General features: G+C 41.6%; 1 protein-coding gene across 2 annotated transcripts in view; it reads left to right on the top strand.

Annotated features, from left to right (window-relative positions):
• The window catches only part of PLXDC2 (plexin domain containing 2), a 435,854-nt gene continuing 420,448 nt past the window's right edge, over positions 2,696 to 18,101 (top strand). The window contains exon 1 of one of the 2 annotated variants that reach the window (XM_005687914.3): positions 2,696 to 3,655. In XM_005687914.3, coding sequence (XP_005687971.1) covers positions 3,544 to 3,655 — 112 coding nt within the window. In that variant the 5' untranslated portion in view covers positions 2,696 to 3,543. The remainder of the gene's footprint in view (positions 3,656 to 18,101) is intronic. The other variant, XM_005687913.3, reaches the window with a different exon arrangement.

An 18,101-nucleotide genomic window follows, 5' to 3' on the forward strand; every position in this document is an offset into this window, starting at 1 on the left:
GCTGATTCATTTGTTCCTTGAGAGGTTAGTTAAAATTAGGCCAGTGAGTAAAAAACAAACAAACAAACAAAATCCCAGCAATTCAGTTCTTATAACTACAGTAAATAGAAACAAACCTCACTCACTGTAACTCTTCTCTTTCTAGTAAGATGGAAGATGAAACTTTTTCCTTAGAGACATCTTAATTTCTTTCCCTCAAAGTGAAATAGATTATTCTGTGGTGAAATATGTATGGCAGACTTAGATCATTTAGCCCACAAAGTATACTACTTTTAATTAGGAGGATTTCATATGAGTAATGAACTTTCCATTTCACCCTGAACATACCATCCTACATACATCTTAGTTACCTGTCACCTGCTATAATGTAAAGGAAAAATAATTTTTAACAAATAATCATTGGTTGACATTTAAGGCAATGTACCAAAGCCTAACTTTATTATGATGGTGCACTTCTTTCTTAGTTCTGAGCACTAAATCATCACGCATGATTGAATTTTGCTTACCTGCATCTTCTCCCATACTTAAGCATTTTCTGTGTGGGCTGCTCTTCAGAATAAGACTGACTTATTCATAAGATATGAGTAAAATGAAACAGCACCAGTGAGATAGACAAAACCCACAGAAGCCTCTCCAGAGTCACTCTGAATTACCACTTGGCTCCCTTCCAATTTTTGGCATCAGATTTCCTCTTAGGGTATATAGCTTCCATCAGAAGGGCAAAGCATTGCTGAAAACAACCCAAACTAAGTACTGCTAATTTGCACATATAATAATAAAGGAAAAAAAGAAAGAAAATGATACCTGGGGGGGAGGCAGGGACTTGTTTCTTCTTTGAAAAGCAGGAAACACCCATTTTTCTACTGTGAAAGGGGACAGGAAACACTCCAGCCTAAGGAAGAGATGCTCTTGAAATGGCTCCTGCTAGGTCCCCATGATTTTACGTATAAATGGGACATGGAGCTGCACTGAACGATTTATTTCTTCAGGGATTCATGAAGTAGTGAGGTCACCAAGGATACAGAGGGAAAAAAAAAATCAATGTTAATTAAATGACAATCAGATTTTGATAGGAAGATTAGTTTTTCAACTTAATGTTAAATAGATAAGAATCTCAGGTACTCAGCTTTGGGTGTAAGGTTACCCAGAACTTAAAAACGATTGGCTGGGTAGAAGTAAAAGAACCAGGTTTTGTAAATAAGGTGAGGAGGGACAATCAACTGGTTGGAAGAAAACTCAGGAGAGAGCAACAAGCATAAAAAAGTGTGTGTGCATAACATCTGCAAAATAGCAAGTTGAGTATGGGGTTGAGGACAACACGGTACACTTTTTGTTTCTCTTCTGCTCACCAGCCAAGTAACCATGAGAGAGGCATTCTTTGGGCATCAAATTGGAAGAGTAGTTTAATTATCTGGCTCCACTTCCAGTGGGTATTGAGACAAAATTAAGGTGGTTATGGATGGCACCCATGAATTTTTCAGAGCATGGAAAAGACTAACAGGACCTTTCGCACTTGTGCCACTGAGGCGACTTCTCCATTTGATTTGGAATGCCTTCTCTCCTCTTCCTTCCCTCTCTTCTCTTTAAGAAGCATAAAGTCATGTACATCGTGCTAGGCACTGTTCTCAACTCTTTAATTATTCCCTACTAACGCATTTAATCCAATGCAACCACCTTTTAAGGGTATAACTACAATTCTCCCCATTTGACGGATGGGGAACTGAGACTCTAAGGAAAACAAAGCCATTTAGCTAATCAGTAGGGGAGGTGGAATCCTAACTCAGTCTGGTTCTAGAATTTTAACCGATGTGCTGCTTCCCTTTCTTTGTAAATCTTTACCCAATTAAAATAAAGTTAACTATTCAAAACAAGACGTAGACTATTGAGAGGGCTGGAAAGGGTTAACGCTGAAGCACTTCCGCGAGCTGAAAAAACAAAAACAAACGAGCTAGCGAAAGCCAGTTAAAGCCCCCGTAGGAAATTCTGTGGGCCTCCTGTTTCTTTAAACTCTCGCTTTCGCTCCCGCTGACACTTTATAACAAAGCCGCCGTGGCGGGTCCGAGCCGCCGCGCGCTGCCCCGGCCCCGCGGGTCTGGGGTCCGAAAGGGCTTCGCTGGGTCAGTAACCGAATTGGCTTGGGTTTGCTTTCCCCGCACCCCCCACCTCCGCCGCACACGCCCTCCCAGGAATGGCGAGCTGTAATTAACCCTTTAGCGCCCAGGAAGACCCCGTCGGCGGCGAGTGGCCCCCGGGTCGGCTGCTGGGCCGCAGAAGCCCCGCAGACGGGCGCGAGGGCCGCCCAGAGCCAGGTGGGTGCGGGCGCTGCTGGCTCGCCGCCGGTGGCGGGGATGGCGCCCGAGCGGCGCCGAGGTGCCGTCCGGCATTCCCCTCCTCGTTCGCCTTTCTCGCCTCCTCTCCCGGAGCTCCTGGCCGCCGAGCTGCCAGGGGCACGCCGGGCTGGAGTTGCCCTCTCACTCCCCCTTGCTTTCCTCCCCGGGTTTAATCTCTCGGTGACTCCTCTGCCAGCCCCGAGGAAAGTGCAGCCATTGGACAGGTCGGTGCTAGCTGCCGGTTTCGGGGAGGAAGGTGGGAGACGCCGGGAGGAGCGAGGGGGAGGGAAGGGGGAGGCGGGAGGAGGGTGCAGCGGCGGATCTAGCAAATTGCGAGCCGCCTTCCCTCCCCAAAGTGTGGAGCAGGAGCGCGGGGGAGCGCGGCGGCGTCGGCGGCGCCTCCTCCGCCACCAAACTCCGGGGCTCGGGGCCACCTCCTCCTTCGCCAGGAGGATCCCTATCCCAATAGGTTTCAGCCTGACTTTTTCCTCCCGGTTTCTCCCTCCCACCCCCCGTTTCCCAATACATTTTTCTGCCTTCGGACCTCAGACTGCTGCAGCCTGAGCCTTCCCAAGGCTCAGTTCTTAGGGGTTTCTCATCCCTCCCGCTGCGGGCGAGGACGCGCGCCCAGCGTCGGGCGAAGAAAAGAAGAAAAACTTGTCGGAGGGCTTTCGCCAGCCCGCTGTTAACCCCCTTCCCGCAAACCTAAGCCTCCTTGGGGGGGCCATCCCAAGACGGGAAAGTTCCTTCCGAGCCAACAGCCCTCTTGGATTTGGAGGAGGCACCCGCGCCGGCTGTGGAATTAGATCTGTTTTGAACCCAGTGGAGCGCATCGCTGGGGCTCGGAAGTCACCGTTTGCGGGCACCGGGGTGGCGCTGCCTGTGCGGAACAGAGAGTTTGCCAGCCTCAGCTGCAAGTGGCCTCTCGTCTCCGCAGTTGTTGTTCTGTGTCTGGGGTGAGGACTGCGAGTGTTGTGGCAAGTTGTGAAGGGAGACCTGGAGGTCCGGAGAGGACTGCGCTCCGCTTGCACTCCTTTCTTCCTCGTCCAGGCTCCTGGGTGGGCAATCCCAGAGAAATTTACAAAGGCCTCTGCTTCCCTCCGAGACCGGTCCGCAGCATTCAGCCCCGTTGTCCCCATTCCCAACGGGAGCCCCGGAGCAGCACAGGGCGCCGGGGAAGGACTGGAGGGGAGCGGGAGATCGCGGCGGCGGCATGGCGAGGTTCCGGAGGGCCGACCTGGCTGCTGCAGGAGTTGTGTTACTTTGCCACTTTTTAATGGACCGGCTTCAGTTCGCTGAAGGGAAGCCTGGAAATCAAGTCAATGGTAAGATGCACTTTCGCTTGTTGCTTTCCTGCCCAGTCGAAGACCTCTCTGGTACCCAGTTCTCCACCCACCTCCACTCCATCTATCTGCCCTTGGTAAAGTTATTGCAATTGCATTTCAAGTAAACTTGAGCTTCTCAGATGAGCAGAAGGTTGGCTGGATGAGTAGGGTAGTACGGACTGAGGGTTTTTCTTAAGGATTTACCACTTGCGGTAAGCAGGGGATGGTACTGTCTTCCCCCGAGGCGTCCTGAGAGGGCTCGGGTGTTAGAGCAAACCTTCCCGCGGATACCTCCCCAGGACGCATCCTGGTCTGCGTCCTCCCGGGCTCCTCCTCCTTCCCTCCTCTTTGCCTCCTGCCGAGATAAACTAAGGGGGTGCATTGTGGCGGATGTGGTGGCAGCCGGGAATTGCAGCGCTCCCCTCTGCTGGAGAAAATTCCCTGTGGCCGCACCTTCCTCCCGCAGGCGGTCCCAACCTCTGCTCGCTCTTGCTATCTGGGGCTGAGCCGGCGCTGGAAGTGGGGCGGGGTGGGTGCGGCGGGACACCGGGGAGGAGAGGAGGTGGCAGAGGTGGGGTGGACGCGCCTCTGGAGACCAACCACCCGCCCCATTGTCCTCCGCCGGCCGGCTTCGCGGACAGGCCTGAACGTGCAGGGGTTCCTGCTAGTGGCCTGGCTCTGCCCCCGCGCGGAGCCTGGGAGCTCCGCACAGCCCAGAGGCGGCGACCCCTGCTCGGGCGGCTGCGCCAGCCAGGTGCGCGTCCAGCCCAGGACCGCGCCCCCGGGGTCGAGCGCTGAGCGGGCGATGCAGCCCTCGGCCGGGGGCCCGCCGGCTTCTCCCGGCCAGGTTCTGCGGAGCGGAAGGTCCAGCTGCCTTCCGGGACCCTGTCCACCGTGAACCGAGTATCTGCTCCCCATTTCGCCCCGCCCCCGGCCCCCCCACCCCAGAAATGCATAGACTTTGAGAGTAGGTGAATGAGGAAAAAACACTTGAGAAATAAACGCTAGCCGGTTAGAATAATCAAGGTTTTGTTTTGTTCTTTTAATTCCGAGGAGGGGAAATAAGTGATTCCCCGGAAAGTATTCTGGCGTCCACAAATGTCATACTTGCAATTCGCAGAGGGAAGGCTAGGGAGAGCACCTGGGGATTCCAGGTGAGGTGAATCTAGAAGGAGGTACTTAAATGAAATTTTACCAACCTCAGACAGCCCGAAACACTGTCTACTCCTGCTGAAAATATTACAGAGAAAACCCATTCTGACTGTGCTCCGGTTTATCATCAGAGGGGTGTGTGTTGGGGATGGGAGTGGGCAACAAGATACCACTTTTAAAGCTGTGAATAAAACGCAAATTTTCTGGATGTCGGTTTGTTCTGCATAGAAGGACATGGGTTGTTCTTGACAAGGTGTTATTTATATCAATACATCATACCTTCTGTTTATTTCTCTGATACATTTCATTGGTAAAAAAATAAAACTGTTACTCGTCTGGGAAACAGCACATTTATTTTAAAAAGAGCAACAGTAATTTTAATGGGTATATTCATGAAAAAAATAAATGCTTAAAGAAAGCAATTTATTATATCCCAAAGGAGATTAGAGAGGTGGGTGTGCCAGAATGCATCCTAAGTTGTTTATTTGAAAACTTCTTTGGCACTGAAAGTAAATAATGCATTTACAGTAAAAAAAAAAAAAGCAACAAATGTTTATTTTTTCCTGACCCTTTTCCATTAATAATATATTACTAAGGAAAGAATAATATATATATATATGTAAGTTTACTAAGTTCTCAAATTGAGGGTAAAATCCATTCCACTCTAAAATTGGTCATATAATTAAAAGCTTTTACTTCGGGGATTATAAAATACATATATTGCTCAACATAAATCTGCAGGTGTTGTAAATGAGTATTTCTGTTGGAAAACTACTCTAGAAGCCCATATATTTATAGGCTTGAGTAAAAAGGAATAGTTTAAATTTCTTGGCAATTTTTTTAAAGATATATTACAAACTGAAGTAGCTTCTTTCCCAGATATCAATCTCCATTACTTTCATGAAATCATCTTGGAATTAAATAGTTAGCATACTGTAAAATATAAAGTGTAGCAATGAAACGGAAGAAAAAAATAATTTCCTTAGTAAAATAGTCTAGCTAAAAGTTCAAAACAAGAAATTTTTTAAAAGTTCAACAGTCTTGGAATTTGGCATGTAGCGATCAGGATTTTTAATACAGACATTTTGACACAGGGGGGAGAAACCTGATTTCATAACAGAAACATTTTTATTATGCATTACTTTAGAAATGCTGCAGTTGACTTTGTTGCCACCAGAGGGCAAAGAAACTGCTAATTTCCTTCCCATTCTTTCCCAGACCGTGGACTAATGATCCTCAATATTTTGTTTTTCCTATGTGCAATATTTGTTGATATTTCAACTTGACATTTAAAAATGAATGGCAACTTAATGAGAGTTTATTTTATTTCCCATTTTTCATTAAAATTAAATATTCATTTAACATTTATATAGTACTGCCTACATGTAGACTTATACTTTGAATACATTCTTGTGGTATAATATGTAATGGAAAACCCCGAATGCTCTCTTTTCATCACTGTTGGCAATTATTACCACATTATTGTGGAATTCCCAAGAATGTATTTGAAAACATCTCTCTTATGATTAAAAGTTTGTTATTGTATAGTGAACTTTTTAAAAGATTGAATGTGTTTTTCAGTTCAGTTCAGTCGCACAGTCGTGTCCGACTATTTGCGACCCCATGAATCGCAGCTGGCCAGGCCTCCCTGTCCATCACCAACTCCCGGAGTTCACTCAGACTTGCATCCATCGAGTCAGTGATGCCATCCAGCCATCTCATCCTCTGTTGTCCCCTTCTCCTCCTGCCTCCAATCCCTCCCAGCATCAGAGTCTTTTCCAATGAGTCAACTCTTCGCATGAGGGGGCCAAAGTACTGGAGTTACAGCGTTAGCATCATTCCTTCCAAAGAAATCCCAGGGCTGATCTCCTTCAGAATGGACTGGTTGTATTGATACTTATATCTGAAAAGTATTTGCTCATACTAAATAGTACACCTCAACCAATATTTAGAGAAAAATAAGCCTAGAATAATGTTAAATTTTATAAGTCTCAAATCCTTTCCATATTGTCATACATTCATCTTTATATCCTGAACTGATTATAAAAGTTTAGTAACAATGTCAAAGGAGATAGATGCATTAATCTTAACTCAAAAGTTTAAATCAGGAAAAAAGGCCTAAAAATATGTAGTTGTATTTTGGCCTCATTATTGCTCTTAAACATGATTTAATGCAGCAAATACATTCATTACCACTATAGAGAGAACAATGATAATTTAGGACCCCAAGGAATTTTCACTTTTTAAACTTTCTAATATTGTTGTAGAGACAAGTAGTTTATTTTTAGCAGATCATTTACATTTAGTTGTTTCTCTAGTTGGATGTTTTTCTGTTATTTTCTGCTTTCATTAGAGTTGAAAAACTTAGCTTGAAATACCACTAATTTGTGGAGTTTGCTATGAGAGCATTTCTGTTGAGATGTACTGTCACTATATATAGACATATCTGGGGCAAAAGATTATGACAGAGGGTTAATTCAAGTGAATATTCTCTATAAAATGGGCATGAGTCAGATTATTAGAAAATTTTTAAAAATATTTTTTTATCAATGACTCCAGATTGCATATAAAACATTTTTAAAATATAGAATCTTTTTTCTTTAAAGGATAGATAGAATTTGAAGCCTGAGGCTGGGTAAGTTTGGAATGAGACATAACTAATCTTGAATATTCAGTTCGGAAGTAAGGTTTGAAATTCATGGATATTTGCCCAGAGATTCAGAATCATTACAATTAGAACCATTTATGCATTTCTTAAGTTTGACCTTTAGAAAGAGGTTCTTATCAAGGAGAATGTGCTTGAGTAAAACTTAGGAGTGAAAAATACTAATTCACTCCCCACAGATTTCTTGTCTGTGAGAATCAGATACTTTCATGCAGAGATGTCGATACTGTGGATTCTTTTCCATAGTTTTGGTCTCATTTTTTGCTTCCTAAAATGTATCTTCCCTTGTAGAAACAGTATGTTCATAGAGATGAATGAATTGATCAACCATGATTATGAGATTTAAAATCTTAGGTCAGTTTCCCACTACATGAATCCCAGCCTCTGAATGAAGCCAGTCAGTACAGAGGAAAGCAGAGCCACATGATGGAGAAGCTTGAGTCCTGTTGACGGTGTTTGTGGCCCTGGATCCAGCCATGCCTGAAGCTATTATATCCCTTGGACTTTTCAGTTATATGAGCCAATAACTACCTTTCTTTGATTAAAAAACAAAAAAAAACAAAAAACAGGCTCTTCAGATGGCCATTACCAGTAAGATGGAAATAATACACAATAGGCCTCAGAACAATAGTTTAAAATGAGAGAAGAGAATCCAAAGGTCTGTCATAACGGCCTTAAACCTTCTGTTAATAGAACTTTCAAAAAGTTCATCGCACTATTCTGCTACACTTCTGAGTTCTGACTTTATTTTCTCTCATGTACTTAATCTAATACCTTAAAGTACAGTGTATACTCTGTGTATGTATGTATATATGTGTGTATATGTGTGTGTATACATGATATGTGTATATAGGGGTGGTGCTCTATTTTCAGTGGCGATGAACACTATTAAATAAGTTCAGTTCTTTTTGAAATTACTTTTCAACTGAATTGTGCTTAGGCCTCATTCCATGAACTTACACTGAAGGTGGCTTTCAAAACAGTCTCCCAAACCTCATTACTGGATTTCCCAGGTGGTGGAGTAGTGAAGATTCCACCTGCCAATGAAGGAGACACAGGAGAGGCAGGTTCAATCCCTGGTGAGGAAGATCGCTTAGGGTAGGAAATGGCAACTTCCTCCAGTATTCTTGCCTGGAAAATTCTATGGACAGAGGAGCTTGGCAGGCTGCAGTCCATGGAGTCACAAAGAGCTGGACACAACTAAGCGCAAAACTGGTCATGGTAGCTGTTACTGGGGAAGGTGGTTGGGGGTGTGGTGCAATGCTTTGCACAGTAATTGTTCCTCAAGTAAGAGAGGGAGGGAGGGAGGGAGGGAGGGAAAGAAAGATACTGTGCCTTAACAATGATACAGTTCTTGTGAACTGGTTTGTTTGTATCTTTTGGACATTATGAATAGTGACCAGAAATATTACTTTAAAAAAAACAAGGTTTTTTGAAAGCTCGGAGCACAATTTGTGGCCCGAGTCCAACAAGTATATGAACCTTCTGGGGTGCATTTCTTGTACTGGTTTACCTAGGTCTTCATCTTGTCTTTCCCTACTTTCATTTAGCTGTGTCCAGCTTTTCTCACTGAAAATCTTGTATTAGTTTTAGAGAGGGGAAATAAGTAAATAAAAAGCAATCACCCTAATACATAAGGTTGTATATTACAAAGTTGCTCTTCTGCTTTCTTTTAATCTAATTTCAGTCCTTTGCCTTTATTCTGAGCACATATTTCATGAAGCTTCATGAAGCTCTGATTATCTCTTTCCAGTATCCCACTCTGAGAAATCTTTCTTCTTCCCTGAGGTTTACACAGGAGGTCTTCTCTCACTATCCCCCAGACTATGATTCTGTTCAGCTGAGGAAGTTGCTGCAGAATGACAGACTAAGAAGTACAGACAGTACTGTATCGATGCTTTTTCTAGGACCCTTTTCCCCACTATTTATTGTGTCATGTATTGCCTGGCCTAAAGAATTCTATTGGAGGAAAGAAGAGAATACAAAATATTCTACATTGTATTGTAACCAGACTTTGAACTCATTGCATGTTTTTTCTTTGTTTCTCTTTTGCCCTCTTTAATTAAAAAGGTGGTAAGATATGGATTGATGGCACAGATTTGGGTATTTAAATAGAATTAGAGGTCTTGTCAGGAGCCTGTTTGCAATTAGGATAGCCTGTTAAGGATTGTAGATCTGAACACAGGGTCAGAAACTATGTGACCTTGCTTGAAACACAGACTTACAATCCCTTCCTCCAGAGGCCATCCAGACACATCTGAGCACTAGTAACTGGCCTCTCCCCTCCAAATTAAAATCAGCTGTCCTCCCTGCTTCAGGCATTACAGTAGACAGTGGCCTGTGATTTTGTCAAGAGAGGGTCAAGAAGGCAGGGATGCAAAATGACTTCTATTTTACTTTTCTGGAATCTTATGGTTTTTCCTCTGGTCATGTATGGATGTGAGAGTTGGACTGTGAAGAAGGCTGAGCGCCGAAGAATTGATGCTTTTGAACTGTGGTGTTGGAGAAGACTCTTGAGAGTCCCTTTGACTGCAAGGAGATCCAACCAGTCCATTCTGAAGAAGATCAGCCCTGGAATTTCTTTGGAAGAAATGATGCTAACGCTGAAACTCCAGTACTTTGGCCACTTCATGCGAAGAGTTGACTCATTGGAAAGGACTTTGATGCTGGGAGGGATTGGGAGCAGGGGGAGAAGGGGACGACAGAGGATGAGATGGCTGGATGGCATCACTGACTCAATGGATGCGAATCTGAGTGAACTCCGGGAGTTGGTGATGAACAGGGAGTCCTGGCGTGCTGTGATTCATGGGGTCACAAAGAGTCGGACACGACTGAGCAACTGAACTGAACTGATGACTTAGTTCCTCTCTTTCCCCCACCTATTATTTTCCACTCATTAATTGGAAATTTTCCCTTGAATATGTATTGTTCAAGGTGTGATCCTCTAGGTAAGGTGCTTATCTGACTGTGGCTATAGGACTATAGAGAGCCTGATCGGAATTTGCCCTGTGGGTAAACTGCATGAGAATCAGAATGTTTAAAAGTCAAGTTTGTACAGAATCCTTGGAGTGTTCAGTGATAGGAGAAGTCTACATAAAGCCAATAAATTCTCTCTAAGCTTGCTGCTTGGTAAGTACACCCTGGTTTATTTAGATCAGGCTCATGTGTTCTTTGGTGCAGTTGGAATATGGAACATTCAATGTGCAGTGATGATTTTTAGATAGTAGTAATATCCTCCTGTGTTTATATGTATCTGTTTGTAGCAGTAGCTCCCAACTTTTTCTCTCTGAAATCGTAATTTGGACATCCTATTAAATATTTATTTCCCTAAACCCTGAAAGGGAAGTAAGCTAGGTGGAATGTATTATTTTACAATGTGAAATTCATAAACAATGATGATGTTCAAGATGTGAAGTAGTCCTGTAGGTGCATTTAAGGCACAGCTCTTTCTGAGTCTATGTACATACAGTACATACATATTTGCATAATTCTCTCCAAGATACAGCTTAGACAGCAGCTACTACTGACCCAATGAACCTGATTATTCAGTTGGTATATTTTTGTTTGTTTGGTTAAAAGAACCTATTGACCTTACTGCAGATGTAGCAGCATCTGACTTCTTTTGCATGCACCCGCCACTTTTCCATGTTAGCCATTTCCTTCAATACATTCAAAAGGGTCTATGAAGAAATTACATCAATGTAATCTACATTGCAAAATAGTCCTGAAAAAGTGTACAGGAATTAATTTTTGCTGTACTAACTCATATTTTCAATGCTTATGGGTTCTTAATATTTAAAGGAATGCTGTCCTGAACTTTTGATTAAAAAAAACCCTCAATTATTTTGTTAGACCACAGTTTTGTGTTTAAAATTAGCTATAGGGCACTAAATCCATACTTCTTTGAAATATTATATCATCTGATGTTAGCTGTCTTATTGACTTTAATTGAAGTATGGTTGATTGATATTAGGTAGTTTAATTGTGACTTTTAGTATTTATGTATTTCCTGGGAATATACACCTATAATTACTTTTTCCTTTTAAGGGTAAGGGTAACTATAAGGGTAACTTAGCCCTTTTAGTAGACAGTCAACTTGTTTTTATATCACTAATTTCTAATTTACATATTTCAAAACTATTTTCATTTCAATTATTTACCGTTTTCTGTATTCCAAGAAACAAGAACTAAAAGGCATATTGCTATGTATTTGCATCTTTGGTTCTTGTTTGTTTGCAGTAGGGATAGAGTCATAGAGTTTATTGTCATGCAACAAAAGTTTAAAGAATATTTTAACACCTATTTGAAAACTCTGAATGCCCTATAAAAGTAAAATTGACTTGTAAGGTTAAAAAAAAGCCATTTCACATTTTAGTTTGAAAATGTTCTTGCTACATTATAAAGGTATTGCTCAATGTTTTATTTTCATATGTTGACATAACATCATAGGGTATTGTATATCTTGCATAGTATATATTTTTATGTTTAGACTTATAATTTGAATTTTTAAATTGTATGTAGTTTTCTAAATGCTTATTTATTTTATTCAACTTAAATGGATTTTATGAAAGCTTTAGATTGAAGTATATGTAATAATATTTCCTATATCAAAACACTGTAGTGACATTTGTAAATGTGGCAGGAACTGTAAAATTTTTACATGTTATGAAACAATTTTGATTGAGGCTGAATTTTATATAAATGTATCACATGTAATTGTGTTGGTCCTAACTTTCCCAGTTGAGTTATCCCCCAATCGATTTATATAGTCTTCCAGTTATTTTTCTATAAGGGGTGTATCCAATCTTCCATCAGCAAAAAATCAGTACGTTTCTTAAAATGGAACAGCAGTATGGCATGTTTTATTTCTGTTTATTGAGATGCAATTGATATATAACACAGTGTAGTTTAAGGTGCATGTGCGTACTGAGTCATGTCCGACTCTGTGCGACTCCATGGACTCTTGCCCACCAGGCTCCTCTCTCCATGGGATTTCCCAGGCACTAATACCAGAGTGAATTGCCATTTTCTTCTCCAGTGGATCTTCCTGACCCAGGGATAGAACCCAGGTTTAAGGCAGACAGCAAATGATTTGACATCCATACATCATGAAATGATTACCACAATAAGTTGAATGAACATCCATCATCTCATATAGGTACAAAATAAAAGACAAAGGAAAAATTTTTTTGCCTTGTGATGAGAATTCAAGATTTACTCTCTTAAGAGCTTTGATGTGTAATGTATAGTAATGTTAACTACATTTATCATGTTGTGTATTACATTCCTAGTACTTATAACTGGAAGTTTGTTCCTTTTAACTGCCTTTGTCACCATACAAAGATGTTATGTTATCAGTTCACTTCAGTTGCCCAGTCGTGTCTGACTCTTTGTGACCCCATAAACCGCAGCACACCAGGCCTCCGTGTCCAACACCAACTCCTGGAGTTTATTCAAACTCAGGTCCACTGAGTCGGTGATGCCATCCAACCATCTCATCCTGTGTCGTCCCCTTCTCCTCCTGCCCTCAATCTTTCCCAGCATCAGGGTCTTTTCCAATGAGTCATCTGTTCGCATCAGGTGGCCAAAGTATTGGAGCTTCAACTTCAATATCAGTCCTTCCAAGGAACACTCAGGACTGACCTCCTTTAGGATGGACAGGTTGGATCTCCTTGCAATCCAAGGCACAAGTCTTCTCCAACACCACAGTTCAAAAGCATCAAATCTTTGGTGCTTAGCTTTCTTTATAGTCCAACTCTCACATCCATACATGACTACTGGAAAAACCATAGCTTTGACGGACCTTTGTTGGCAAAGTAATGTCTCTGCTTTTTAATATGCTGTCTAGGTTGGTCATAACTTTCCTTCCAAGGAATACGCGTCTTTTAATCTCATGGTTGCAGTCTTGGAGCCCCCAAAAATAAAGTCAGCTGCTGTGTCTGCTGTTTTCCCATCTATTTCCCATGAAGTGATGGGACCAGATGCCATGATCTTCGTTTTCTGAATGTTGAGCTTTATGCTAACTTTTTCACTATCGTCTTTCACTTTCATCAAGAGGCCCTTTAGTTCTTCTTCACTTTCTGCCATAAGGGTGGTGTCATCTGCATATCTGAGGTTATTGATATTTCTCCCAGCAATCTTGATTCCAGCTTGTGCTTCATCCAGCCCAGCATTTCTCATGAGGTACTCTGTATATAAGTTAAATAAGCAGAGTGACAATATATAGCCTTGACATCCTCCTGTCCCAATTTGAAACCAGTCTGTTGTTCCATGTCCAGTTCTAACTGTTGCTTCCTGACCTGCATACAGATTTCTCAAGAGGCAGGTCAGGTGGTCTGGTATTCCCATCTCTTTCAGAATTTTCCACAGTTTATTGTGATCCACACAGTCAAAGGCTTTGGCATAGTCATTGACTGCATTCCCCAAGCTGTACATTTCATCCCTGTTACTCATTTTATTAACTGCAAGTTTGTACCTCTTAATTCCCCTGGCCTGTCAGTGCTGTTTTGAACACTGGTTCTGTGTATAGCCTTACATCTCCTCATGTTCATATGTAGGACTTCTATTTAGAGGTAGAATTCATGGGTTACTGGGGTTGTGAATGTTCTACCATAAAAGGTAAAACCTGGGACAAACCCTGATAGACTTTCCAAAGGTCTGTTCCAAAGAAAATAATGCTTCAAAGATAAAGGTGGATGGTACCCTGAAGATTATCCATGTGCAGATACCACACTCTTCATTACTTTAGCTTTTAACAAGTCTTTGTTTGGTGGGGCAAAGCTGTCCTCCTTGTTCTTGGTCTTCAGGAGCATCTTGGCTATCCTAAAGGCTTTTTGGACTTCCCAGGTGGCTCAGTGGTAAAAAAATCTACCTGCAGGTTCAATCCCTGGGTCAGGAAGATCCCTGGAGAAGGAAATGTCAACCCATTCCAGTATTGTTGCCTAGGAAATCCCACGGACAGAAGAGCCTGGCAGGCTGCAGTCTTTGGGGTTACAAAGAGTTAGACGCAACTTAGTGACTAAATAACAACAAAGGAAGGCTCTTTGCTTTTTCATATCTATTTTAGAGTAAACATTCAGATTTCTTTAAAAACTCTGTTGAAGTTTTGATGGAAATCACTTTATATCTTAGGGTCATTTGGTAAAGATTTCAGTTTCAAAACAACTTGGAAACGATGTAATTTATTTTCTACAACAGCTAAACCCACAACAATTACCACTGTGCTTCATAACAAATTGTTAATAGTAGCTATTTGGCAAGTGACCTTTTTTTAGTTGAAACAATGTCCTTAGATTGAATGTTAGTGCTATTTTCCTGATCACATCATGATGCTAGACATAAATCTAATTGCTTCTTGGGAAATAGCAGGGGGAAACCATAGGTTGATTAAAATGAACAATTCAACTAAAGAAAAAAATGTTAATTCCTAACTTTTTAGGAACTACCACAAATGAGAGGTGGCTGCCAGGCAAATAATACATGGAAATGATGTTTTTACAGTGTCATTTTAGTAACCTATCTCCTGATTAGCATAGCAGTTCCAAGCAAGACTTTAAATTTGCTGCTTTGTAAGCATCATTGAGAATGGTAAAATCCTCTAGATTTAGGATTTACATTGAAAGAGAGTACACTTTATAAATTGCTTCCATTTAAAGATGGTAAATTTATGATTTTATTTAGACTGTAAGACAATAAATTAAAGGTTTATAATTTGCTTAATTTGAAAATCCTAATTGCACCTCCTTCTCAGCCCAGTTTATGTCTGGCCATCGCTCTGAACCCTGCCTGCTGATCTGGATATTTTTTAATAGGGAGTAAATGGACAGGCTGGGCAGGCTGTTTTATTTCTTTGTTATTTAGCCTTCATTATCTTTTTAACATCTGTTGTTCATTTCAGATATTTTTAAAAACATGATTCAACATCATTTGCGGATGATAGTCTCATTGTCTACACATTGCAAAACAGCTTTACACAGGAAGCCAGATTTGTGCAATCTTAGTTTTGGTCAAGCTGTTTTTAGAAGAGCGGTTTGTAAAATAGGCACAACCAATGAGACACTGATTTTTTACAAACCAAGCACTGATGTTTGACTTGAGACTGCCTTTCTGTATCCCCAGTTCCCTTATCCTAGCTCTGGCAGGCACCATCCTTTCTAACCTTGTTCATTTCAGTAATGCCCCACTTTCCCTCCAACATCATCCTGCTGGAATCCTTTCTTCATTCCACAGCTGGAAAGATCTTTCTGAAATGCGAACCTGTGTCACCCTTCTGCTGAAAATGCCTTCAAGTCTTCCTCAGGCTCTCACTCTAGAGGTCAGAGGCCTCGATTACCTGATCCTGGTTTACTTCTTTAGGTTCAAGTTCATCACTTCCTTCCTCCTGCTCTCCCAGGTTTCCCACACTTTCTTTCCCCATGAAGCTACATATGCCGTTCCCTCTGTTTGAAGCATCCTTTCCTTCTCTTCCTGTCTATTGGTCTTTCAGGTCCCAGCTTCATCGTGATTTTCAGCATCAATGACTCATTCCTCAGTGTTTCTCTGCCAGCTCCAAGACTGAGTTGAGTCCCTCACCAAAGTGTATTCCGCACACCCTCATGGTGTCACTTATCATCAGTGGAGTAACAGGCCATGCCTGCACTTGACTGTGAGCTGCCCAAGGTGAGAGGCTGTTTGTGACTGATCACCACTCCCTCACCAGCTCCAAGTACAGGAAGCCCCACTGAACATTTGTAGAATGGAGGGGTCTTGTTATGTCTTCTACTTTGTGTGATAGTACTATTAATGGGTGCTTAGTCGCTCAGTCGTGCCCAACTCTTTGTGACCCCATCAACCACAGCATGCCAGGCTCCTCTGTCCATGGGGATTCTCCAAGCAAGAATATGGGAGTGGGTTGCCATGCCCTCCTTCAGGGGATCTTCCTAACCCAGGGATCGAACTCAGGTCTCCCACATTGCAGATGGATTCTTTACTGTCTGAGTCAATTCATTTGTTTAGGTTTACCACTCAGACAAAGGGTTTTGTTTGTAGCTTATTTCTACATATTTCTTTGGGCAGAATTTCTCACTCATAATTTCTTTCACATGACACCTTGGATTTAAATACCCATGATTACAATCTGTAGACAAACCAGAGATTAACATCAGAGTAAAGGAATTTGTCATATATGTTTGTGAAGAACTGACAATTCATTCACAAATGATGGTTTAAGAATGATCAAGTCACTCAGTAAGCTAAGAAGAATAGAGAAAGCGATACTTTAGTGATTTATAATCCAACAATTTGAATTGTCTGGTAAAATGTTAAAATTGGTTCATTTGTTTCTCTTGAGAGAATGCCATGGTTAAAAAGCATAGATGGATAAACAGTGAATGAAATAGAAATTAGATGTTGAACCATGAAATCTGCATGAAGAGCTTTCCAGGTATTTCAAAGCTAAAGATGCAAATTGGAAAATGTGCTCTAAGATGATATACTTACAAGAGTTCCAGATACAAATCATTGGGCAACTTATTAGACATTTTTTCAACAAGATCCTAAAAGATTTCTTAATGCTTCGTACATCTTAGCTTTTGCTAGGCCATCAATCTGTACCCAGAATGGGACCTCACTGATGTGAGTTAAAATCTTTCCAAGGTTTTCAGTGTTATTCACTTGCTGAAGTTTTGGTCAGCATCCTTCATGATGTATTCAACTTGTATTTGTTATTCTACAAGCATATTTTTTTCACCATATCTTTCTATTTATTGCTTTTCTAGAAACATCCTCCAAAGTCCTTCCGATATATCACACTAATTTTATGGAGTGAACATCTGATATGTGTCTCTTACCCCCTTCTTCTTGTAACAGTACCTTCTCATTATTTGGGGATGTTCAGTCTTGGAAACAGCATGTCACCACCATTTAGGAAGGTCATCTTGGTGACTCTGTGTTGTTCACTTGGGTCTTTGTCATTTTGTTGTGCTTCCCCAGATAGTTCAGCATATGTCCCAAAGGTGGATACTCATAATAACCTTTCATCTTGGACTTCAGGCCTATTAGTCCTTGTGTAAATGTTACATGCATATTCTGGAAGAGAGAGTCTTTTTTATAAAAGTTATTTTGGGGGTTGTTGCATTGGGAAAAGATACATCTGAAGCCGTCTATAGATAGACTTCCTGACAGGCTTCCTTGGTGGCTCAGATGGTAAAGAATCCTCCTGCAATGCAGGAGATAAGGGTTTGATGGCTGGGTCAGGAAGATCCTCTGGAGAAGGGAAAGGCTAACCACTCTGGTATTCTTGTCTAGAGAATTTCATGGACAGAGGAGACTGGTGGGCTATGGCAAAGAGTTGGACACGACTGATCCCTCTGACTAAAAGTCATAAGTCAGGAAATTTCAGTTTTTACTTGAGATGTATTGCTTGCATCTGAGTCTTAGTAAATACATCAAAGTTTTCAGTTATATTGTTGAGTAATTACTTGATTGAGGACTGTTTCTCCCACTAGACTGTAAACTCCATGAGAGTAGGAACCATACTTGTTTTCTGTTTTTTTGGGTTTTTTTTTTTTTTTAGCACGTTTCATAGTGTTTGGAATATAGAAAGGACTCGATAAATATTTGTTAAATGGAAGTTTCGAATAAGTTCATTTG

The sequence above is a fragment of the Capra hircus genome, chromosome 13 (assembly GCF_001704415.2).
Source record: "Capra hircus breed San Clemente chromosome 13, ASM170441v1, whole genome shotgun sequence".
Classification (NCBI taxonomy): Eukaryota; Metazoa; Chordata; class Mammalia; order Artiodactyla; family Bovidae; genus Capra; species Capra hircus.